At 42.4% G+C, this 24602-nt stretch overlaps 1 protein-coding gene across 3 annotated transcripts in view; it reads left to right on the top strand.

Annotated features, from left to right (window-relative positions):
* DIS3L2 (DIS3 like 3'-5' exoribonuclease 2) overlaps window positions 1–24602 on the top strand; it is a 364225-nt gene that overhangs the window by 130569 nt on the left and 209054 nt on the right. For all 3 annotated transcript variants that reach the window (XM_065930351.1, XM_065930349.1, XM_065930352.1), the window contains 2 exons: window positions 18155–18255; window positions 19891–20138. In XM_065930351.1, the coding sequence (XP_065786423.1) occupies window positions 18155–18255; window positions 19891–20138 (349 nt within the window). The remainder of the gene's footprint in view (window positions 1–18154; window positions 18256–19890; window positions 20139–24602) is intronic.

The following is a 24602-nucleotide window of genomic DNA, read 5'->3' as shown; positions in this document are numbered from 1 at the left end:
GATGGACGATGAATCTAGATTCTGATTATGTATTGAATTTGAGTTGTATTGGAGACATTCAGGTTGTGACATTCAGTGAGTGATTGAAAATAGAAATATAGACCCAGAGGAGGACTGATGCAAGTTCTAAAATCTGAATATTGTTAGTTAAAGCTGTGGGAAATAGGAGAGATTATCAGGTAGATGGTCCACAGTTGGAATTACCTGAAGTAGTCATTATTCTATAATCCAAGGCCTGAGCTGGTAGATACGGGAAACTCAGGGTCAAGGGTGGTGGTTGGTAAGTAACTCTGATAAAGATTTTGAGAGCCTTGCATGGGGCCTAACAGAAAAGTGTATAGAAATAAGAAGTGATGACTGTTTTCTAGAAATGAAGGAATGTCTCTCTTACCTTAATGAATATAAAATGATTAAAGATTATTTTTTTAAAAAAAGACTGATTCTCACAATTATTTAAAATAACTTTTTATTCCTATCCACTCCAGTATTCTTGGGCTTCCCTTGTGGCTTAGTTGGTCAAGAGTCTGCCTGCAATGTGGGAGACCTGGATTTGATCCCTGAGTTGGGAAGATCCCCTGGAAAAGGGAAAGGCTACTCACTCCAGTATTCGGGCTGGAGAATTCCATGGACTGTATAGTGCATGGGGTCACAGAGTCAGACACGACTGAGCGACTTTCAAATTATTCAGGAAGGGCCTTTTTTTTTTTGCATTTAACCATTGTTTTGAAAGAATGACTTGAAAGAGAAAAGTTTAGTTTTGTACTTATTGAACTGGGAAAGTGAGAATCATTACAGGTGGGGATGGTTAATGTTTTCATCCCCACTTAGCTCGATCTGGGATTCTGAGCACTTTTGTCTGTGAAGTTAGTTTTCAGGTCCCAGTCTCCAAGAAGGGAAGGCCCCGTCAAGACACCCTTCCTCGTCCACCCCTCTCAGCGTGTGCCAGCTTGATTCAGTCGAGTAGTGAAGCCTTTTCTGTAGCTTAGTGTATAACCTGCTTTCATAAGGTTTCGTGTGGCTTTTTGCTTTGATGGAGACCCTTTCACTGCCACTCTGCAGATTTATGACTCATCTCCCTGGCTTTGGTTTCCCCTTTCAGTTTGGTTCAGTTGCCCAGTCATGTCCAACTCTTTGTGACCCCATGGACTGCAGCACGTCAGGCTTCCCTGTCCATCACCAACTCCCAAAGTTTACTCAAACTCATGTCCATCATGTTGGTGATGCCATCCAGCCATCTTATCCTCCATTGTCCCCTTCTCCTCCCACCTTCAGTCTTTCCCAGCATCAGAGTCTTTTCCAATGAGTCAGTTCTTCGAATCAGGTGGCCAAAGTATTGGAATCTCAGTTTCAGCATCAGTCCTTCCAATGAATATTTAGGACTGATTTCCTTTAGAATTGACTGGTTTGATCTCCTTGCAGTCCAGTAGACTCTCAAGAGTCTTTAACACCACATTTCAAAAGCATCAATTCTTTGGTGCTCAGCCTTCTTTATAGTCCAGCTCTCACATTCATACATGACTACTGGAAAAACCATAGCTTTGACTGGACAGACCTTTGTTGGCAAAGTAATGTCTCTGCTTTTTAATATGCTGTCTAGGTTGGTTTTCAGATACTGCTTTTAAAAAAAACCTCAAAAATGAATGAGTCACCTCTATCAGTTTAAGTGGAGCCAGCCTCCCACCCCTGCACACCTTTCACTAAGCCCCTGAGTCAAGCTCAGTGGCCTTAGTGAAGTCTCTCAGTTCTGCCCCCAGTTAGTTGACCCCTGTCTGGCCAGTCCGCTCCACTCTGACTCAGTTGCCTGAGCCAGAGGCAGCAGTCGAGTATGAACTTGATAGGCTCGACTTGGGAGCTGATGTTCATTTCTACCCTCCTCATTTCAAGGCTCTCTTAATATCTGCTTCTGCAGACTGAATTACTATATTCTCAACTCTGCAGAGTTGAGTTCACCTAGGTCTCCCTGCACCTACTGTTGCAGGTATAAATGTTCCTTGAGCCCACCCTGGAGCACTGGGGCCAGGATCCAAACCTGTGTGGCCAGTCCTGTTTGCATCTCCACCAAGGAAGGAGGAGTCAACGAACTGTGGCAGCGCTCCTAGTAGGAAACAAAAAAGTACTGAACAAAAGCTTTTGCCAGTCATTCTTGCCTCTTAGTGCTTCATTTTCCTTATTTGTTTAAAAAAAAAACCAATAACTTGAGAATAAATACCTGCCTTGACTTCTTCACAGGTTCTTAAGTAAATCAAATGAGGTAATGGAAGGGAAAATACCTTGAAAGGGATAAAGCGTAACATTGAGTTATGGGCCTTTTCCAAGTCTTTGTTTTTTTTGGAAGCTGTTGCCTCTTGAAGCAACAAGTGTCAAATGAGCTTTCCTGTAGAGGTTCTCATACCACATAATGTCAGAGATGAGCTCTTAACGGCTCTTTACGGCTGTCCTTGTCCACCAGGGGCCTCCTGCCTGTCTCTCCAGCTTACGTTCTGGCTCCTGCCCACTCAGACCTCACCTCCAACCAGGCTGGACCTTGTATTGTCCCTGAACACCCACTTCCCTCTTCCATCTTGATGTCTGCATGCCTCCTCTTTTCTGCATGAATGCTGCCTAATTCCCCAACTCTTCCTCTGAAAATTCCTCTAACCTTTTAATGTCAACTGTCATTTGAAGTGTGTATTAATTATCACTGTGTAACAAATTTGCCACAAGCTTAGTGGCTTAATAGAACATGTTTACTATCTCACGTTTTCCTGTCTCACCGACTTATCCCACTGTAGGTCAGTGGAACATAGTAAGAAACATGTACTTGGTTTCTGCCTCTGGCTCCTGATGGGCTTCCCTGGTGGCTCAGCTGGTAAAGAATCCACCTGCAATGAGGGAGACTGGGTTTGATCCCTCGGGTTGGGAAGATCCCCTGGAGAAGGGAACTGCTACCTACTCCATTATTCGGGCCTGGAGAAGTCCATGGACTGTATAGTCCACGGGGTCGCAAAGAGTTGGACATGACTGAGTGACTTTCACTTCTGGTTCCTGACCCAGAACTCCTAAAGACCTTGGAATTTCCTGAGTGATGGGGTGCTTGTTCTCATATTTGGTCTTTGACCCTGGTTCCTTGACACAGAGTTCCTAAAACCCTTGTAATTTGCTGAGTAATGGTGGTAATAGGAGCATCTTAATAGAGCTCCTACATCTCTTGGAATTTCCCAAGTGGTAGGAACATTTACTGTTCTATGCGGCAAGTCTTGATGGACTCCTGGATAGCTTCAGGATGGGGTTGTTCATGAAATGATTCTAACCATTTCACACATGTTTAAAAGCTTGACATTTTCAGCCCTACTGCCTCCTTCAGGGAGCAGAGAACAACTGAAGGTTGAATTAATAATTGCTGATGCCTACGTGGTGAAGCCTCCATAAAAAGTCCTGAACTGTGGGGTTTGGAGAGCTTATGGCTTGGTGAATACATCCACGTCCTGGAAGGGTGGTGCACCGCTTAACTCCATGGGGACAGACGCTCCTGTGCTTGGGGTCCTTCTGGGCCTCTGGTATCCCTGTCTGGCCATATCCTTTATACTAAGCAAGTCAGTGTAAGTTAAGTGCTGCCCTGGGTTCTGTGATGACTCATCGGTCATAATGATGACAGATTATCAGACCTAAGGGTGGGGCCATGGGAACCCCTCCATTTGTGGCCAACTCAGAGTGTAGGGTATCTGGAGACCCACAGCTTGCGTTTGCTGTCTGAAGTGGGTAGGGGCAGTTTTGTGGGGCTGAGCCCTTTGTTTGTGAAGCCTGTGCTAATCCCAGATAGTTAGTGTCAGGACTGAATTAAATTGTAGGACGAGCAGGCAGTGTCCACAGAGAACTAGAGACTTGCTTGGTGTGGAGACCCATACAGTTGGTATCCTAACTGTTGTGAGTAGAGGAAACAAGCTTCCCCTTTGGTTAGGAATCCGGGCGTGGCCCAGCGCAGTCCTCTGCTTCAGGGTTTCTCACAACGTTGCAGTCAAGGTGTTGGTCATCTGAAGGCTCCACTGGGGAAGGGTCTTCTTCCAAGTTTATGTGGTTGTTGGCTGGCCTCAGTTCCTGGTGGGCTTTTGGACTGAGCACCTGTTTCCTTGCCGGCTGCTGGCATGGGTCTCTGAATGGCAGCGGGCTTCATCAGATCCAGCAAGGGACAGAGTCTGCTATTAACTGGAACTTACAGGCTCTTGGAACCTAATCATGGAAGTGACACCCTGTTGTCTTGGCCATGTTCTGTTGGATAGAAGCAAGTCATCGTCTGCCTACTCTCAGAGGGAGGAGGGAGTTATGTCATCGTGTGAAGAACAGAAGGTGTGAGAGTCATTGGGGGCCCTCTTTAGAGTCCACTCACCACAAGAGGTTTTCCCCATGAGCCTGCACTTACTTCTTCCAACTACATGTGTGATCTTTCCTTTCTGTGACTTCTTTTTTTCTGTGTGTGACTCTTCTTTACAGTTACTTTTTTGTTTTTTTCAGTTCTCTTTCCATGACTGATATTATTGTGGTTGAATATCTTCTTTGTTTCCCTCATGTAACTGTTTTTGCTCACCTTTCATCTACTTTTAACCTCCAGAACGAAGTCTTGTACTCAGCAAATGTTCTGCAACAGATTTTTCTTTCCTCCTTTGAAACTGAAGAAGGACCAAAGTAGTTGTTCTCCTGTCTAACACCTGAATCCTTTTTTTCCATAGTAGCCACACAGGATCCATTATAAAACCTTCAGATTTGCTAATTAGGCATCAGAAGCAGTGACTCATCCATGTCTATATAACCTGGCAGCAGTGATCTGCCTTATTTGCATTTAGAGCTATTCTTGTTACCTTATTAAGGAGAAGCAATTTTCCATTAAAGAAGCTTCAAAGATTAGCTACTTTTAAGTGGTGCATTGTTCCGTTTGCTGGGGGCTTGATGGGTCTCAGGAATGATGTAACTTCTAAGAATTTTTTTCTTCTTTAAACTGTTTTCTTTTGCCTGGTAATGATTATTTTGGAGCCCTGCCATTTTTAGGTATTTAATAATAACAACTGAATTGATAAAGGGGGCTGGTTCTTTAGAAGCAGCATTTTAATTCTTCCCTTTTGCCCAAGCAGTGAGCTGCATCTTATTATCCCTGTTGGAAATGTTCAAGAGGATGAAATGTCACATGTGCTTTAAGGGACTTAGAACATCACACACACACACACACACACACACACACACACACACACACACACGTTTGCTATATGTGGGATTTCGGCTCAAAACACAGCAAAACTCATTTTCTTTAACTTCCTATGTTTTGGGGCCAGTCTCTGCCCTCTGCAATAGCACAGCATCTTTTTCAATTTTTGAAGTTTTGATGGATAGCTAATCTTTAGAAGGCAGGTAAAGAAATATTAGTCAGACACTCTTATTTCAGGTACTGAAAAGTAACAGGTCAAGCTTGGTCCCTTAAAGAAAAACTCAGATGGAAGTCAGCTTAAACTTGGAGGAGTCATTCATCTGTGGGGAAAGATGCAGAATTAGTAAGTCAAAGCCAGCTATAGATGGGAGCACATAAGTATGTGTGCCTACATTTTGGGTCTTTGGGGAGCCATGAAGCTCAAAACCAATTAAAGCTTTAGTAGAGAGAAATTTAAAAGTGATTTCTCCTAAGGCAAGGGAAAGATTTGGAGCAGAGCGTGCTCAAAGAAAAGCAATGTTGATGATGTAATTAATATAGTTAACAGCTGGAAATGGGAATCAGTGCAAAGCCCCATTTGAGAAGACCCTGTGAAGGACTCAAGTTTGGGCCCCCAAAGTCGCTGTATCCAGGGCACAGCTTCAACTCAGGAACCTGAACATATCTTCATGGTCAGCCTGGTGAGAAGGGTGACCAAGTCCTGCCACAGTGAGTCCCCCCGTTCTTCATCTCTCATCAGTCTATTAATTAGAACAAGGAAAGGAACTGGTTGGTGACGGGATTTTGTTTTTTTTCCTTTTAATCCTGGAGTGTTAGCATTCTTTTCATCCATTTATTCCTCTTGTTCCTCTTTCCCAGTCTGTACACATCTGTCTGCTTTCAGGCAGTGTTATCATCTGATTGACAATCCCAACCTCTGCCCCAAGATATAGAACTGGATCTCCAGATTGAGTGGAGGACATAGTCACATAAATCCCATAGTCACCCAAACTCAGGATGGGCCCAGGAGTTGATCAACTTCTCCTAGTATCTTATTCAGGCACATCTCTCTAAAATCATGTTTTCTTTTTCATTCTCCCTCCCACTGTTGTTGTTCAGTCACCCAGTCGTGTCCAACTCTTTGCGACCCCATGGACTGCAGCAACTAATCACTTCCATTAATGCTGTTCAAATCTTGAAGGTTCTGAGGCATCATGGGAAGAGGGTGAGATTTAGGATTGAATCCTGCCCTTGTCATTTCCTAGCTGGTATCCACAGGCAAGTATGTTATTTAATTTTCGTGATCCTCAGTTCCTAAACTATCTTTTAGAGCCTCATCTCTAAAATTGGCATGCTAAACGTGCCTACCTCATTGGATTATTGGAGAATATTATGTGGTAGGGCATATAAGTCACCTAACAGTGCCAGACATGTGCCATAGGTGCTCAGTATCTAGTTACTATCACTGTTTTGAATTCATGGAGCACAGCGCCTGGCATGTTCAGGGGGGCTGTTTGAGGATGCCATTCGTTTGTAATCCTCCCCTGGGGTTGTGGAACCTAGCTCTGAATGTATTAGGTATCCTCTGCCTCCCCTAGCACTTTTCAGCAGATGAATTGGCTGCTGTGTTTCAAAAAACAAGAGCCGTCGCCCACCCTTTTCCCCTGTAGAACCCCCTTAACTTTCCACCACCAGACAGAACAACTGGCTTGTGTCTAGGCTCATCCCCCACCTCATTTATTTTGATGCAGTGAAGGCGACCTCTCTCTGTCCTGCTGCCTGAGGTTAGTCCTTCCCTCTGGGTCCTGGATCCTGTCCCTTCCTGCCCAGGGTCCCCTCCCTTTCTTCATGGTACCCTCTTCAACCACACCTTCCTTACTGATTCTTTCCTATCAGCAATTAACTGTGTTCAAGCTTCTCTTATCTTAAAAGCATAAAAGGAACCGTGTTATGATTTCCTTCTCCCCCACAGCTTCCACCCTGTGCTGCGCCCACTTTCACAGTCAGCCTTCCGGAGCCTGGTGCACACACACCCTCGACCCCCCAGTTCCCACGCCCTGTGTTCTGCTTCACTTCATTTCCTCCTGTGACCTTGTCACCACGTGTACCCTGCCGACCATACTTTCCTTATTGAGAGGCTTGCTTTCTTTGGCTTCTCTGACTTTACGTTTGCCTGATCGTTATCTTACCTTTTCTGATCATGCCTCACTTTACTTTGCAGACTCTTCTACTTCTGCTTTCTTAATGCTGTTCCTGCTGTTATTCCTAGGAGCTCTCTGCTCCGGACTCTCTTCCCTTCTGATTCTGAACCATTTCCAGGGGAACAGGTCTATTTGTTCATCTGTGCTATGTACACGTGTAATATGCTCTTTTCTCTCTCTCGCCCAGACCTCTCTCTTAAGCCTCAGATCTCATAGCCAGCACCTCAAACTCACCAAGTTCGACTGCACTTACGTCCCTGCCTGGTTGCCTGAAAACTCTTCCTCTAGTGGGTCAGTGCATAATCGTTTAGAGCAGTGGTTCCTCACCCTAGTGGGCATCAGGGTCTCCTGGGAGGTGTGTTCAGTGGCTCGGCCGCATCCCCGAGGGTCTGAGTCAGTAGGTCTGGGGTGGGGGTCTGAGAATTTGTCTTTCTAAGAGTTCTCAGGTAATGCTGATGTTCCTGGTCGGGGAACTATACTTTGAGAACATCTATTACAAGGAAATGAGGCAGTCTTTTCCCATTCCTTGTTGTTGTTGTTTAGTTGCTGACTCTTTTGCGGCACCATGGACTGTAGCCCGCCCCAGGGTTCTCTATCCATGGGATTTCCCAGGCAAGAATACTAGAGTGGGTTGCCATTTCCTCCTCCAGGGGATCTTCCCGACCCAGGGATTGAACCTACATCTATTGCATCTCTTGCACTGGCAGGTGGATTCTTTACCACTGATCCATAAGGAAGCCCATTCCCATTCCTTACTCTACCCCATGTAATCTCCCCAGCCTCTAGTTCCCCACTAGCATCTGAATAATCTGGTAAGTTTTGCCTTTTAAATACCTCTCTATTTGGAATCCTCCATTCCCTTTGTGACTAGTCTGATTTATTGAAGTCACCTGCTACCTGGCTTTTCTGCCTCCAGTTTCACTTCTAAATCTGTTCCATACAGCCACTGGTGTGAGCTGATTAAACCATGTTATGTTAGTCCTCTGTATGCTTCCTTCCCCAGCTCTCCATTGCCTTTGGGATAAATCCAAACTTCATGACATTGACCTAGCCAATGCCTACCGGCGTAGCACCATCTCTTCTCCTTCCTTCCTTTGCACAGAATGCACCTAGCATACGGAAAAGTGCAGGCGATTTAAATACATATTATATAGCAGTTACTGAGTGCTTGCTATGCTCTAGCCACTGTAGCACATTTATATACGTTAATTTCATTTACTCTTCCCACTAACTCTATAAGATGGGTTACATTTTATAGATGAGGAAGTGTGACCCATTTTATAATGGGTCACCATTATAATGCATTATAATGCACCATGTCCTGCATACCAGTCCCTGTCCAGTCAGTTGTGTTCAGGGTAACAGGGTTGGATTTACTCAGAACTGACTACCAAGAGCTAATGATAATAACTGTGACAACAGCAACATTAATAGTAATATCTAGCAATTTTTGTTAATGTACCCTCTGCCAGGACACTACATGAAAACATAACTCACGTGAACTGTTCCTGATTTCCAAAGGAGGAAGTTGAGAGAGGCAGTAATTTGTTCAAAGTTACAAGTTCAAGATCACAGGACCTAGGTTTGATTTTAGGTCTTGGGACTCCAAAGCTCATGCTTTTAACCAGTCTTTTCATTTCTGTGAGTGGAAGCAATGAAGTTATTTAGAGAGCTGTTTATCACTTGGCACCTTCTAAAATTGAAAATCCACAGATATCTTTCAGCGAATTATACAATTTTTGGCAACCGTCCTATCTCCTCATTGGAACCCACCCACATTCACCTGTCTTTCTTCTAGGTCTTGTCATGCTGTGGTGAGAAGACTTTAGATTTGGAGTCATACTAGGTTCTGGCACCACCTCTACTAACCATCTCCTTGGATGAACCTTGTGAACCTTGGGATAAGTTATTTTACCTCTGTGAACTGCTGATTGCTCTAAAAGACAGAATAGTAATGCTTCCCTCATGGGGTTGCTGAGAAAATCAGTGTGAGAATACCTGGCTCTTCTCTCCATCCCTTGCGCTTCTGCTTAATGTAGCATTGGGCACTATCACAGTACCTTCCTTGCTGTGTTTCCTGCACAGGCTACCACTCTCCCTCTCCTGTTCTCCCTCCTGTCACTGCTTACTAGGCTCTACAGTGCCACCTGAAAAATATTTCTAAGATACAAACCCTAGTGACTTCCTGTTGATAGTAATGGTTGACTGTTACTCAGTCATGCACCCTCCTACTGAAACAACAAAAAATATTTGGATGAAATACAAAACCAAGACCAAACCAAACCCAACTTTCTTCTTAAAGCATTAGAGAGCTCATAGGCATTACCATGTTAAAATTATAATGGAGAACCCATGCAAGAGTGCAGATTCGCCCAGTGGTTGTAGGGGACAGAAATAAAGCCCAGATTTCTCCTAAGAAACTGGAACCCCAAAGGACTACACTGTCAGGCTGAGGGTAGACCTGAAACATACCAGCTCTCTTGTGGAATTGCAGCCCAGGTTCAAGCTGACTGGATCAACCAAGGAATCGAGTCTTGAATTGGTTTATGGGTTGGTTGTGCCTCAGGGTATCTGGCAAAATCTAGTGGAAACTCTTTTCAAAAGGAAGGTTTCTTCAGCCTAGGTCTCAAATTATTCAGTAACCAACACATAAATATAACCAGGTACCCAAGGAAACCATACTTCAAGGGCAAGAATCATCAGCAACCACAGACAACAGAAACAGCCCTTCATAGATGTCATCAGTTATTGGAATCATTGCCATCTATAAAAGCTACTGTTTAAGGAAATAAAAGATAAGTTTGAATATCTCTGCAAAGAATAAGAAACTGAAATGTGATATAGCAAATTTAAAAAGGAGCCAGATAAAACTTCTAGAAGTAAACATAACAGTAATGAAATTTAAAACTCAGTGGATGAGAAAAAGTATATTAATTAAAAGTTTAAAGAGAAGAACTCAATGGATGAATTTAACAGAAGATTGAATAAAGCTGAAGAGAAAAATCAACAAACTGGAAGACAGTAAGAAAAAGTTATCCAGAGTAAAACATGGAGAAAACAAATAGGAAATGCAGAGGGAGAGGGTTAGAGACAGAGAGAGTAGAGTGAGGTCTAAATAAGAGACCTGGAAAGGGGATGAGAGAGAAAATGAGCCAAGGAGAAATTTAAAGGTAATGATGGAGATTTCCCATAACAACTGAGATACCAAACTTCAGATTTATGACCAATGATTATATGTAGAGTTTAAAAAAATTTTAAACTTAGATACATCAAGATGAAGCTACAGAAAATCAAAGGGAAAATCTCAAAAGCAGCTAGAGAAAAAGACAGATTATCTTCAAAGGAGCAATAGGCTGACCCTTGACTCCTCATCAAATATAGTTCTGATTACGCTATTCTCAAATCTTTCGATGTCTTTCCATCTCTACAGATAAAATACATGCTGTTTAGTGTGAGACCTTTTGTAGTTTGGTCCCTGCAACATGTTTAGACATAGAGAACTTTTGTTCTTCTCATTTTGGTCTCGATTGTGTGCCTTTACACTTGGTTTTCTCCCTTTCTGGAATGCTCTGCATGTGCATACATCTAGCCAGCTCCTATTTAGCCCTCCCATTTCAGCTCAGGGATTCACCGTCAAACTCCCGAGCCCCCTTCTTACTGTAGTCACCAACTCCGTGTACTTTCAGTAGTGTTTACATTTTGCTTCCCCTTGTGGCTCAGCTGGTAAAGAATCCGCCTGCAATGTGGGAGACCTGGGTTCAGTCCCTGGGTTGGGAAGATCCCCTGGAGAAGGGAAAGGCTATCCACTCCAGTATTCTGGCCTGGAGAATTCCATGGACTGTATAAGTCCATGGGGTTGCAAAGAGTTGGACACTGAGTGACTTTCACTTTCACGTTCCCGCACATGAGCTTTCTGAGGACAGAACCAGGGTCATTTGTAGTGCCTGACACCCCACAGGTACCCAGGACCTTCACTGAGTTGATGCTTCAGGGAATGTTTCATACTCAAGGGCATACCATACTTGCCTTGAGTATGGTATGCCCTTGAGCATTTCAGGGAGTCCCATGGCCACTTAAGCAATGTCTTTTTAAAAAAAAAAACAAAACGGAACTGTGGGGTTTGATTTTTTAATTTAATTTATTTCATTTTATTTTTTATTGTGCTGAGTCTTTGTTGCTGCACGTGGTCTTTCTCTAGTTGTGGCAACCAGTGGCTACTCTTCGTTGAGGCGCACAGGCTTCTCACTGCACTGGCTCCTCTTGCTGCAGAGCGCAGACTCTAGGGCACTTGGGCTTCAGTCGTTGCAGCCTGTAGGCTCAGTAGCTGTGGCTCTTGGGCCCTAGAGCGTGAGCTCAGTAGTTATGGTGCACAGGCTTAGTTGTTCCGTGGCATGTGGAATCTTCCCAGACCTGGGATTGAACACATTCGCCTGCGCTGGCAGGCAGATTCTTACCCACTGTACCACCAGGGAAGTCCTTAAGCAACATCTTGACGTAGGTTTTCATGGCACTTCCCCTGATGCTCTGATTGTTGCTTATGTGGAGAATAGGCTGCCACAGTACCAGGATCTGCCTGTCGTCATCGCCTGCTCTGCCCCTTCATTACCCGCATTTCCTTGATGAACCTGAAATAACAATATCCTCTCTACCTATTGTGTGAAGTTATGTTGTGGCTCAAATGAGGTGATGTAGGTGAACACACTGAACATTCTCTGGCACCAGGCGATTTCAATAGCTTTACTTCAAGAGTGAGAGACTTGCTCAGGCTGGCAAACTTGCAGCACAGAAAATGAGGATAACATGAATGTTACCTGGCCTCGTGAGGACCTGTGTTGTCATTCCTACGTTTCACTGGGGCCTGTAAAATAAGTTCTCCTCATTGGCTCATTTTGAGAAATCTGAGGGGAATTGTTTTCATGTACCAATTTATATGACAGTTTTCATTGACTTCCTGGTGGAAATTGTAAATTTCTGTGACCATTCAGAGATGGAAAAGCTTAGATTTGTCAGAGTTTGTCACTCTTTTCATTGGAAAGGTTAAAACACCTTTTTTGCCCACATCCTTGCTTTTTTCTTCACATTGCTTTCACTTAGCATCACAGTCTGAAAATCCGATGAATTTGTCAAGTGTTCAGAATCATCAGCCTTGTCAATCCACTGTTTATGTACGAGAAGGCCAAATCAGAATCATTTTTAAGTAAGTGGCAATGCCAACTCCAGCAGACCATGGTGTTTTACTTTTTGAATGTTTAAAATAGAAATTTCAGATAATCAGCATAAAGAGATTAGAATTTCACTGGATTTTTCCTTTTATAGTGTTTCTTGGAGACCATCGTGAGCAGTTGCTGTACTTGTAGTGTGTCTAGTTTTTAGAAAGTTCTCTTTTTTAGATGAAGAATATTGGTAGTCGCTAGTTTCTAGACATTTTTTACTAGAAGGGACCACAGAATGCATGGGGCCAGCTCTGCCTTCAGTATGGCAAAACTGAAGACTGTGAGCCACACAACCTTTTCCTTTGTTGAGGACTGCCAGCAACTCTGCCCTATTCTAGTAATTCATCAAGGAGTTTTATTGTTCTGTCAAAGCATTCTTCCTGATATTCAATCAAAAGGTCGTTTAACGTAAGCCCCTTTTCTTGTACTAAGTCATTCATAGTGATGCAAACACACTTAGCAACATCCTTCTCAGAAATTGCTCTCAAATTTTGCCTCCGTTCACTCCCACTGCCACTATCTTAATTTAGATTCTGATTGTGTCTTGCCTAGCCTGTAAACCCAGCTTTCAAAGATCTCTTTAACTGTTGTTTCTCTGCTTCAGAATACCACCCAATTCAGAGCTATAAAATGTACGTGCCCCTGGCCTTTATAATGCTTGGTAGGATAGTATCTAAGCTTATCAGTTTCACTGTACGGACCTATGTGTTCGATTCAGTTCAGTTCAGTTGCTCAGTTGTGTTCGACTCTTTGCGACCCCATGGACTGCAGCATGCCAGGTTTCCCTGTCCATCATCAAGTCCCGGAGCTTGTTCAAACTCATGTCCATGTGTGTTAGGAAATATGTTCTGCTGAGAGTGGCATTAAATTCTAAAATATCACTGACTTAAATAAGAAGGTTTATTTCTAGCTCAAAGAAGAACAGAGGTAGAGGCCAAGTCCTGTAGGATAGCTCCATAGTCTTCAACTGTGCTGTGCTTCTCTGCACAGTAGGATGCACCCTTGTCCTGTAGCCTCTAGGACCAAGATGAGTGCCCGAGGTCCAGCTCTCACATCCGATTCCAGCCAGCAAAAAGGAGGAAAGAAGAAAAGGCTGTGCCTTTAAATCGCAACTTTAATCTTCATCTTCCTTTACCACGTCAGGCTCTTTCACAGCTCTGGGCCACTGTACCAGGGCTGGCCTTTGCCTGGAATGCCCTTCAACTTTCTTTGTCCAAAACATCTGTATATCCTTCAAGTCCCAACTCACTTCCTCAGTGAATTATTCTTTCTTCCTTAACAGTGACAGTAAATTACTCCATACTTGAGCATGAGTCAGTGGTTGAGCTTCATGAACTTACCAGCTGAAGTGACTTGGGTTTGAATTTCTTCTCTGCGGCTTGGGCTGTGAAGTATAAATATGGTTCGGTTCAGTTTAGTCGCTCAGTCATGTCTGACTCTTTGTGACCCCATGGACTGCAGCATGCCAGGCCTCCCTGTCCATCACCAACTCCCGGAGTTTACCCAAACTCATGTCTATTGAGTTGGTGATGCCATCTAACCATCTCATCCTCTGTCATCCCCTTCTCCTCATGCCCTCGATCTTTCCCAGCATCAGGGTCTTTTCAAATGAGTCAGTTCTTCCCATCAGGTGACCAAAGTATTGGAGTTTCAACTTCAACATCAGTCCTTCCAATGAACACCCAGGACTGATCTCCTTCAGGATGAATTGGTTGGATCTCCTTGCAGTCCAAGGGACTCTCAAGAGTCTTCTCCAGTACCACAGTTCAAAAGCATCAGTTCTTTGCTGCTCAGCTTTCTTTATGGTCCAACTCTCACATCCATACATGACTAGCCTTGACTAGATGGACCTTTGTTGACAAAGTAATGTCTCTGCTTTTTAATATGCTGTCTAGGTTGGTCATAACTTTCCTCCCAAGGAGTAAGTGTCTTTTAATTTCATGGGTGCAATCACCATCTGCAGTGATTTTGGAGTCTCCCAAAATAAAGTCTGCCACTGTTTCCCCATCTATTTGCCCTGAATCGATGGGACCGGATGCCATGGTCTTAGTTTTCTGAATGTTGAGCTTTAAGCCAACTTTTTCACTCTCCTCTTTCACTTTCATCAAGAGGCTCTTTAGTTCTTCACTTTCTGCCATAAGGGTGGTGTCATCTGCATATCTGAGGTTATTGATGTTCTTGGCATATAAATTATACTTTGAGCCAGAGTCCAGATCTCTTTTCTTGAGTTCCAGAACTTCATGTTGAACTGTTTACTCAGTATCATCACTTGATGGTCTCACTGGTGGCTTCTCAGATGGAGCCTCCTCCGAAATACTGATTCAACTCCTGACTTTCGCCTCCTCCTCTAGTCTTCCCTGTGCCAGTAATGCCGCCATCCACCTAGCTGCAGATATCAGAAAGCTGAAGTGATCCTTCATTTCTTATATGTAATAATCCTCACACACTCGTATTTAATTACCACCAAAGTCTATTAGTTCAGCCCCCCAATATGTCTTAAATTGATCCTTTTAGTTCCATCTCCAGTGCCAGCCTTGTAGCACTATCCTCTCATGTCTGAACTGTGGCAGTAGCTCTTCACTGGCCTCCCTATATCCACTGTCTTAGGTTGGCCCAGTCTCAAGTCAGGCAGTCACTTTCTTGAACAAAATCCTTAGCCAGCTTCCTATTGTATGCAGGTTTAAAGCCAGGATCCTTAACTTCTGCAGGGCCCCATCTGACTTGACTCCTGTGTACCTCTCATTTCCATTTCTTGCCATGCCTTTTCTTGCTCATGTGCTCCAGCCTATTGGTCTTTCCATTTCTTGACCGTGCCTAGGACTTCACACCTCCACCCCTTCCCAAGTACCATTCCCCACCCAGGGTCTTTTGTCCACTTCCTCACTCCTACACACCATCCTCATGTCTCATCTCAAATGTCACTTGCACACAGGGCCTTTATGTGACTTCTTAATCTAAATCATATGTTCTCTGTTCTTCCTCCTTGTGAGTGTTCTTTCATTCTTAGCATTTATCACAGTTTATAACTTCATATTTATCAAGTGTGTATTTATTGAATATCACTCCAACGTTAAACTGTATGTTCCCTAAGAGTTGGGATCATCTTTCTTTTATTCACACTGATACCTCAATGCCCAATGCTCAATAATTACACATGGAATAAGTGAATAAACTAATGGTCTTGTGATTAAACAATGCAACAGTTTCTCTCATTAAATTGGCAGCTGTGCTATTTGATATGCCAAGATGTAGGTTTGTTAGAAACTTATTAAGGTGACTCACTTTTCTAACCTGGCAGTGTGTTTTTTCACATTTATTGAACATATTTTTGGTGCTCACCTGGAAGGCTACAGGCTTCAGTTTAACCTGTAATATTAGAATGCATCTTTGTCTGAACAAGCTTATTTCTTCCAGGATATTCATATGCAGCATGCAAGACTTCCCTGTCCTTCACTACTCCTGGAGCTTGCTCAGACTCATGTCTGCTTAGTCAGTGATGCCATCCAACCATCTTATCCTCTGTTGCCCCCTTCTCCTCCTGTCCTCAGTCTTTCCTAGCATCAGGGTCTTTTCCAGTGAATCAGCTCTTTGTATCAGGTGGCCAAAGTATTGGAGTTTCAGCTTCAACATCAGTCCTTCCGATGAATATTCAGGGTTGATATCCTTTAGGATTGACTGGTTTGATCTCTTTGCTGTCCAAGGGACTCTCAAGAGTCTTCGCCAGCAATCCTTATGAACATAGACCCTGAAAAGGTCATCTCTGAAAATCATGATTGGCCACTTCCTCTTTTTTTTTTTTTTAATGCAACCTGGCATAACCATTAGAACAGAAGAGTTGCTTATGGTTGAAATGGAATCTGAAGCAACAGTCATTTTAAGACGGAGCCATCAGTGACCATCACAGAAAGCTGCCTGCCCAGGATTTTGGGCTATCTTGGAAACCCCCTCACTACCTTTTCTTGATTGCCAGTTCTTGATATCAGACATCTAGGTAGAGTATACTTTTTCATGGTAATTCCAACCTTTTAATCTTTCCTGTATTTACCTTGTTCTGCAGAACACATTGACAAGATATGTTACGGGATAGGTCTACAATTTGTGTAGGTTTTTTTTTTCTCCCTAAGAGTGTCAATCTTCCCTGGTAGCTCAATCAGTAAAGAATCTGCCTGCAGTGCAGGAGACCCAGGTTCAATCCCTGAGTTGGGATCCCCTGGAGAAGGAAATGGTAACCCACTCTAGTATTCTTGCCTGGAAAATCCCATGAACAGAGGAGCCTGGTGGGCTATAGTCCATGGGGTTGCAGAGTCGAATACGACTTAGCAACTAAACCGCCAAGAGTATAAAAGAGGTTGTTCTGGAAGCATCTGATGCATTTAAAATCCTGAACTTGGTCTAAAATAAAAGATAAACTTAGATGATGTCCCTCTTTTACTGATAGACATGGTGATTGACAACGGGAAAGTTTTCATTTGTTTTTCTTTTCAGAAAACAGTAAGAATTCTGCTTTCAGTGGCACTAGGTAGGTAGATTTTAGCATAGACGGAAAAGCATACAATTGATGGTTCTTGAGCCCCAGTGGGTCAGATCATGTCAGTGTTTCCAGAGTACGCCCAGAGTACGCCCAGAGTAAAGCTGGCTTTCAGCTGAGCCTTTGCTAAGAGGCCAGTCCTGAAAAGGATTTATTTATTTATTTTGGCCATGATAATGTCTAAAAGATGATAAATACAAGTCTCTCTTAGCTAGCTGGAGTGGGTCCCACATGAATTGGTTGTGACCCCTAACATCTAGAAACTCCAGGATAGTTGGATAAGAATATTTTGTGGGGGAAATCTAATGTAACACATGAAAATATAAAATATTAAATGTTCAGAAGTGTGTAATTTTCTGCTTTTTTTTTCATGAGTGGTTTTAATACTTCTGGTCCAGAGCCTAACTCCCTCTTTACTGGAGAGATGTGGTTTCAGTATTTTGGGTGAATGTGCATTTTATAAGTTTTTTAAGAAAGGAAATTAAACATTAAAAGACTTTAAGTACTTTACTCTTTATATAATGTCACTAAGAAAAGCCAGGAAAATCAGGGTTGGCTTTTTTATTTGTTTATTTAATAAATATAATCTATTTTCCACCATTTTGTTTGTTATGGCTGGTACCAAAGTACTTTTAAAAGTTAACATTTATTTTGATTTTGTTTTATTTCACAAGATGTGCATATAAGTTAACATGTCTCTCTTCTTACTTGTGGGTGGGGACAGTGTATAGCATTTAGTTTTTTTGGCATCTTGACACAGGCGATTTAGTTTAATTCAACGTATCTCCACTTATATGATACCTAACTTATGAATAACATTAAACAGATAAAATGTGGCCTGCTGAGTGTGAGCATTAGTACCAGTTGGTGACGTAATTGACCTTAGCCAAGTCACCTAACCACTGTGGGCCCGGGTTTCCTTTTCTGTAAAATGATAGTTTGGGGTAAATGGTATCCAAGAATGCTTGCGGCTCTGAGTTTAAAAGCCCCATGAGTCTGTATGCCTCATAGCTCTGCATCTACCTGACGTCTCCTCTTCTGTTCTCTTGTTTTCAATTAGGCAAAGAGGATGCTGGTGCCCCAGTGATAAAAGATGAGAACACCTTCACGTCACAGGACTCCAGAGCATTACCAGAGAAGTCACAGCAGAGATCAGCAAAGGTCTTTGCCTGTTTCTTTCACTTGTCTGGCTTGTAGCTGCTTCCTCTTGCAGGCCTCGCATACAATTCAGTTAGGACTGTAGTTGTTCAGTTCATCAGAAAAGTCAATGGAAGCAGGGAATCATAAAAAGTGAATCTTTTAAATATATATATGTATATTTAAATATATTTTTGGTGTATATATATATATATATATATATATATATATATATGTAAACTTTAAACATATACCTATATATTCACTTGCCTGTCTTTGGCTGAAGGGCCAAGGCCCTTTCTTGGTGTTTGGAGGTGTTTATTGAGGTTCTGTGTTATCTTTCTGCGTAAACTGCACTTGTAATATGACATCGATAATTTCTGGTTTGGTTTATTTAAAGTGAAGTGAGAATTTAGGCACTGGTGAAGCAATATGAGTGTAGGCTCCTAGATTTTTACAGTTTTTGGCTCCAGTTGCTTTTATTATTGTCATGACTGTATCTAATTCAAAAGTAGTTTTTAATGAAGTATTTTTTAGTTCCTCCAAAGCATTTAATTTAGTTATCATAGTAACAAAACCAATTTTTTTTTTTTGCATAATTCAACTTTATTTTTTAATGATATATGCTGGTGACATACTCAGATATGGGATCAGATCCAGCTGATCCTCGCTATGAGGGTGGCTCCGGGTGTAAGGGGTGGTACCAAGGAAGTGTGTGAGAGCACATGGTCTCCTCTCTGTCGGCACGTATACCCTGGAAGTGCAGTGTTGATGCTCAGTCTAGCAAGTTGGTTAGGAGAGTGTCTCCTGCATACTGACATGGGGAATTTCTAAATTATATTACATATATATTATTGCCCCTCCCTCACCCAGCCAAGTGCCTATTCAGTTACTAGATCTTTATTTTAAGAAGCATTTTGAATACTAACCATATACTAGGCAACATGATAGGTGTGAAAGATTTAACGAACAGAAAGACCATGGGCTGGGTCTGGCTTACAAACTTGTGCCTTTAAAAAAAAAGAAGTGCTTTAGTTTTTTCATTTTTTGGCCACACCATACAGCTTGTAGGATCTTAATTCCCCAACCTGGGATTGAACCTGGGTCCTTGGCAATGTAGTGGTAGTGGAGTCCTAACCACTGGACCGCCAGGGAATTCATACAAATTTGTTTTTTGTTTGACCTATGCAATATTTAAAAATTTTGACTTAGTAGCTTTCATTAAAAAAAAAAAATGGAGTGGTTCGAGTTAAAAAGAAAATCAGGCTTCTGGCTTCTCTCGACAAAATAAAACATCTGGGAACATTGGGCTACATTCTTAAATGACTTTGACTTTGGTCAGAACTGAGTAGAGGCAACCTCTGTAGATGGAATTTGTGTTCTGCAATTTGCTGCTGCCCCCCAATGGTGCTCTATTTTTTTTTTTTGTATAGTTTCTTAGTTTGATCTAAAATTACCAGGCAAACAGCACTCATATGCAAAACTGACACTGTGGTAAAGTCATTTAGTCACAGAGCATCACTGAGAAGTACTTCAGTAGGACTTAGAAAAACTCTTGGACCCAGCGAGGTGACCGGGTAACGTTCTGCCTTCTCCCAACTGTTGTCTAGTACTGTAGATAAACAACACTGACCATATATGTATCCTCGGTATTTTCAGGTGGTTTACATCTTGGAGAAGAAGCACTCACGTGCAGCGACTGGCTTCCTCAAACTTTTGACTGATAAGAACAGTGAACTGTTTAGGAAATACGCCCTGTTTTCTCCTTCGGACCACCGGGTGCCTAGAATATACGTGCCTCTCAAGGACTGTCCACAGGACTTTGTGACCCGGCCCAAAGACTATGCCAACACACTGTTCATCTGCCGCATCATGGACTGGAAGGAGGACAGCAACTTTGCCCTGGGGTAGGTGACCTTTGGCGAGAAAGCCTACCAAAATCAGACACAAGTTGGTTTAGGTAACATTTAGATAAATGTTTTTGTGTGTATTTTAATTATTATTTCTTCACTAAAGCATGGGTCCTAGGCATATTTTGCTCCTAGTTCCTCAGAAATGGCCCTTAGCTACCACCTCAACTGGTCATCTGTAGGTTCCTTGAATTGCCAGACATTCACCCTTTTTGTTTGTTTCTGTTTTTTGGCATAAAATGTAAGTACATTCTAAGCCTCGACTTAACTTCCTGTTATGTTACGAATCCTGTTGGTACTTGTGAATTTGTAAAGAATTCATTGCATCCAATAGTCACAACCCTCCTTTCAGACACTAGTGTTAAAATATGTGAAAATGGAGGCATATTCATGGGACCTCAATTTCCCAGGCTTAAAAACTAAGAATGTAAGGATATGTTTGAATGATGTGCTTTTTTGGTATTGATCCTTCAGAGGTTTCCTGGAGGAGGAAATGGCAACCCACTCCAGTATTCTTGCCTGGAGAAGCCCGTGGATCCAGGAGCCTAGCGGGTTACAGTCCATGGGGTCGCAAGAAGTCGGACATAACTAAGTGACTAACCCTTCAGAGGTTTCACTTAATAGCATTAAATGTTAAATCGCCCTGCCAAAAGCAGGGGAAAGGGTGCCATGTTTTTAGGGAAGCTTTCAGAAACCAGTCTAACTTAAGTGTAGATTCTGTAGCCACAGAGCATCATCACTAGCCACTTCATTGTCATCTGAAGAAGCTGCTGGACCCAGCTGTTTGAGCAAATGCTGCACCTGTTTCCTTCTTACAATTGATGTTCATTTTGAAAAAGAAGCAGTATTAAGTTTTAGCTTTATCTGTAGCCCTTTATTATGGGTGGCATCTGGTTTATGCTTCATAGGAAATGAAAATGAAGGCATGAAAGTTAGAAGAGCTTTCTCTGATGCTACTCTCAGTCTGATTTGGTGCCTTGCTGTTGGTCAGCTAACTTGTACAGGATGGACCCTCCTGGGAATGTTCTTGGTTATGAGTGTCAGCACAATGGATGGCCACCAAGTGCTGCCTTGATGAAGTTTATTCTCTGCTTAGCCTTTTACGGTTAGTGAAGTAAAGCAGGTCAAATCTGTGTGTCCTAATAATGCAATTTAAAATACACTATCCTGGGACATCGGGAGCTAGATCCCACATGCTACAGCTAAAAGTTGGCATGCCACAGCTAAAATTTCTGCATACAGCAACTAAGACCTCCTGGTGCAGCCAAATAAATAAATATATTTTAAAAAATATATACTATCCTGGGCCACTTTCTCAGTGATTTGAAGATCACTGCTATTGATATGTTCTCAGAGACACTCAGGAGCACTTGCACTTTCTTTTCTGTTCTCAAGTGATGTGATTGCAATGTCATCATTTTGAAGCCTAACTTATTATCCAAAAGTGACGTCAACCCCTTGAGCCCTAAATAGCCCTTCTCAGCAACTTGCCAGTTTCTCACCATCCACTCAAAAGGCTTGATAATGGTTGTGCCACCTGGCCCTGGTGGTTATGCTCGCCACACTCTGCTTGGCAGTGAAAAAGGAACATTTCACATCAAGGCAGGAAATCCAGCCTTGTCTTTATCTGCCTTTCTGTCATATCCCATTGTATATACTTGATTGGGCTACTTCCTTAGTTTTTGAGCTGTAAGGGTGTAGTCAGGGTATAGTCAGGAAATCTTCACAGACTGAGTTTCTTATTGTTCAAATGGCCCTTCAGGTGCCTCTTTTTTTTTTTTTTTTTTTTATGAAGCCTTACTTCGTCAAAAACTGTTTTCTTGTGGGTAAAGTAATCAAAAAAGGAGTTGAGTATTTGAAGCAGCAAGGACATTTGCTGAATCCAGAAAAATAATATTTTTAAAATAGTAACCATATGTTAATCATCTTTTACATGCAAAAAATTGAAGATTCTCCTACTTAGATGGAAAGGTGTGCTTTTTCTCTACCTTCTTACTATAAAGATATAAAAAATTGTCTTTCATGGAAGTAAGCCTGTTAAAAAGTCTTTGTGGAAAAGAGAAAATTTATCTTCAGAAGTAAAGTGCGGCAAGTTTCCACGATGAAGTTCTCAGCTGACGTCTGTCTCATGGGGGGTGCGGGCCGCAGCTGTTGCACGTTGGTGGTCGACTTGCCGTTTTGTTCTGGCTATCAGTTACTGATCTTCAGGAGCTGAGGTCACCATTTCCCAACCAGAACAGGCTGTGCTGGGACTGCCTGGCTTTCCTTTCTCATCCTTACTAGGTTTTGACCAGGAGCATGGAGGTAATGCTTGCTACGGGTGTGAATGTGTGTGGTTTGCTTCCATAGAAATCACGCCTCAAAACCAAGTTTAACCAAAGTGCCTTCCTTTTGAATTTGTTCTCTGCCTCAACACTCTACCCTTGAGAATTATTGAACTTCTACCTATACAGTTGCCACAGATCATCCAAGTCCAAAGCCATTTACTTCATCTAAATTAAATTAGATTAATTAAATTCAGTTCACAAGACAGGTGTTAATCGTATGTGTAAGTCACTGCTATTGTGTATTATGTATTATGTGAGAAATAAAAAGGTAAAATAAGCCCTGGTTTCTTTAAAGAAATTATAGCCTAATGCAGAAGGACTTTACATAAATGTCATAGGATTAATTATTTTCTAGGAAATAAACTTCTACTTGTACTAATTGAAGTGAAAGTGGCGATTGGTATAAGAAATTGGTGGTTTGCCTAAAACCCAGGGCAGTAAGTGTAGCAGGTCTCACGGGGAACTCAGAACTAACAAGGTAGCAAAGGAAACACAGCTTCTGTCTCAACCACCCTGACAAGTCCAGCCACCACATGGTATCTTTTCTTTACCCCATTCTGCACATGAGCTATATTATTCTGCTCTTTTCCACACAGTAGCCGTGTACCTGCTTAGTAGCATACATGGCCCCCAAATGGTACTGCCAGTCCTCTGCAGATCACACACTGAAGTCTAGAGCACAGAATTTCTAGAGTAGAAAATCTTTATTGGTCTATTGAGACAGTTATTTGCCCAACAATTTTAAACAGAGGTGGGAGGGGGGGGTCCAAGGTCCCACGATCCACTACCTGATTATCAGGGACCATGGGACTCAATTCTCTGGTGTGGAATGTGAACAAAGCACGTGGATTGAATGGCCTGTCTTTTTAGCTCTATGTATAGTACAAAGCAGAATGCTATATGTTCTTCCTTAGGAATAAAATACTTTTCTGAAAATGTAAAGAAGGTGGATGAAGGCAGAAATCTAGAGTTGTTTCTTAGAGAGTGGAAGCCTCTTTGCCAAAGAATCACTCTGACTGGCAGTCCAGAGTAGGTGGGAAGGGCCATGGCTGGAAGCAAGCCAGACGTCACACTGAGATGAGATGGGAGAACCTGAAGTGAAGGAGCTGTAGAGAGGGAAGCAGAAGGAATGAAAAGAGTCAGGGGAGAGGAAGAAGCAAATTTTCTCAGACATGGTTACCAGCTGGAAATGGGGCATGAAGGAGAAGGACAGAATCTTGAATGAACTCTCAGGCTTCTGATTGGGTGACTGGGTAGATAATGACGATGGCATTTAATCACAATTCACCAAGAGCATCTTCATCTCTTGCTGTTCCTTTCACTTGTGCCTCATTGCTTGACATTTCATTGCTAACTCTGTTCATAGCTCCAAACTTCTGCACACAGCACTTCCTTTCTCAGCAGTGGCTTTCTCCTCTCTATAGTGTTCAGTGAAATACTCAACTTTTAAACTTAAGTCAATTATCTGCTCAGAGTGTTCCCTGACTGAGTTGTCTGTCATGGGTACTTCCGTCATTTCTAATAATACCACTCTTATAGCTCTGTATTACAGTTGCTTGTGTAAGTTACTTAGCCATGAGCTTCTTTAGGATAAGGATACTCAGTGAATGTTTACTGGCTGGTCAGATAGGTAGATGAAAATGATTTGGTGACCTCAGGGTCTTTAGCCGTGTTGACTAGCAAAATGTTGTACCATAAATCAAACTAGAAAACACGAGTGGCTTAGAATAGAAGGTGATGAGAACCAAGATTCTGTGGCTTCAAAATCAACACTTGATAACAACATCCAGTCAGTATATAAACTCAGGGAGAGAACCCAAAATTTGGAATTTTTAACAGAAAGGTTAAGTAGAATGTGCACATTAATAGAATATATAATTTCAGTAGCTTTGGAAGGAGCCTTCAGGAGGCCATCAGTCTTGGTGCCTGCATCAGTGTAAGCATTGCTTCTCTGGCACTCTCAGTAGCACCAAAGTGCCAGTTTCGAAAAAGGAAAAGAAAGAAAGTGAAGTTGCTCAGTCGTGTCTGACTCTTGGCGACCTCATGGACTGTAGCCTGTCAGGCTCCTCCATCCATGGGATTTTCCAGGCAAGAATGTTGGAGTGGGTGCCATTTCCTTCTCCAGGGGATCTTC

Source organism: Muntiacus reevesi, chromosome 3, assembly GCF_963930625.1.
Source record: "Muntiacus reevesi chromosome 3, mMunRee1.1, whole genome shotgun sequence".
Classification (NCBI taxonomy): domain Eukaryota; kingdom Metazoa; phylum Chordata; class Mammalia; order Artiodactyla; family Cervidae; genus Muntiacus; species Muntiacus reevesi.
The sequence above is the reverse complement of the archived record's forward strand: the minus strand, read 5'-3'. Positions and strand labels throughout refer to the sequence as shown.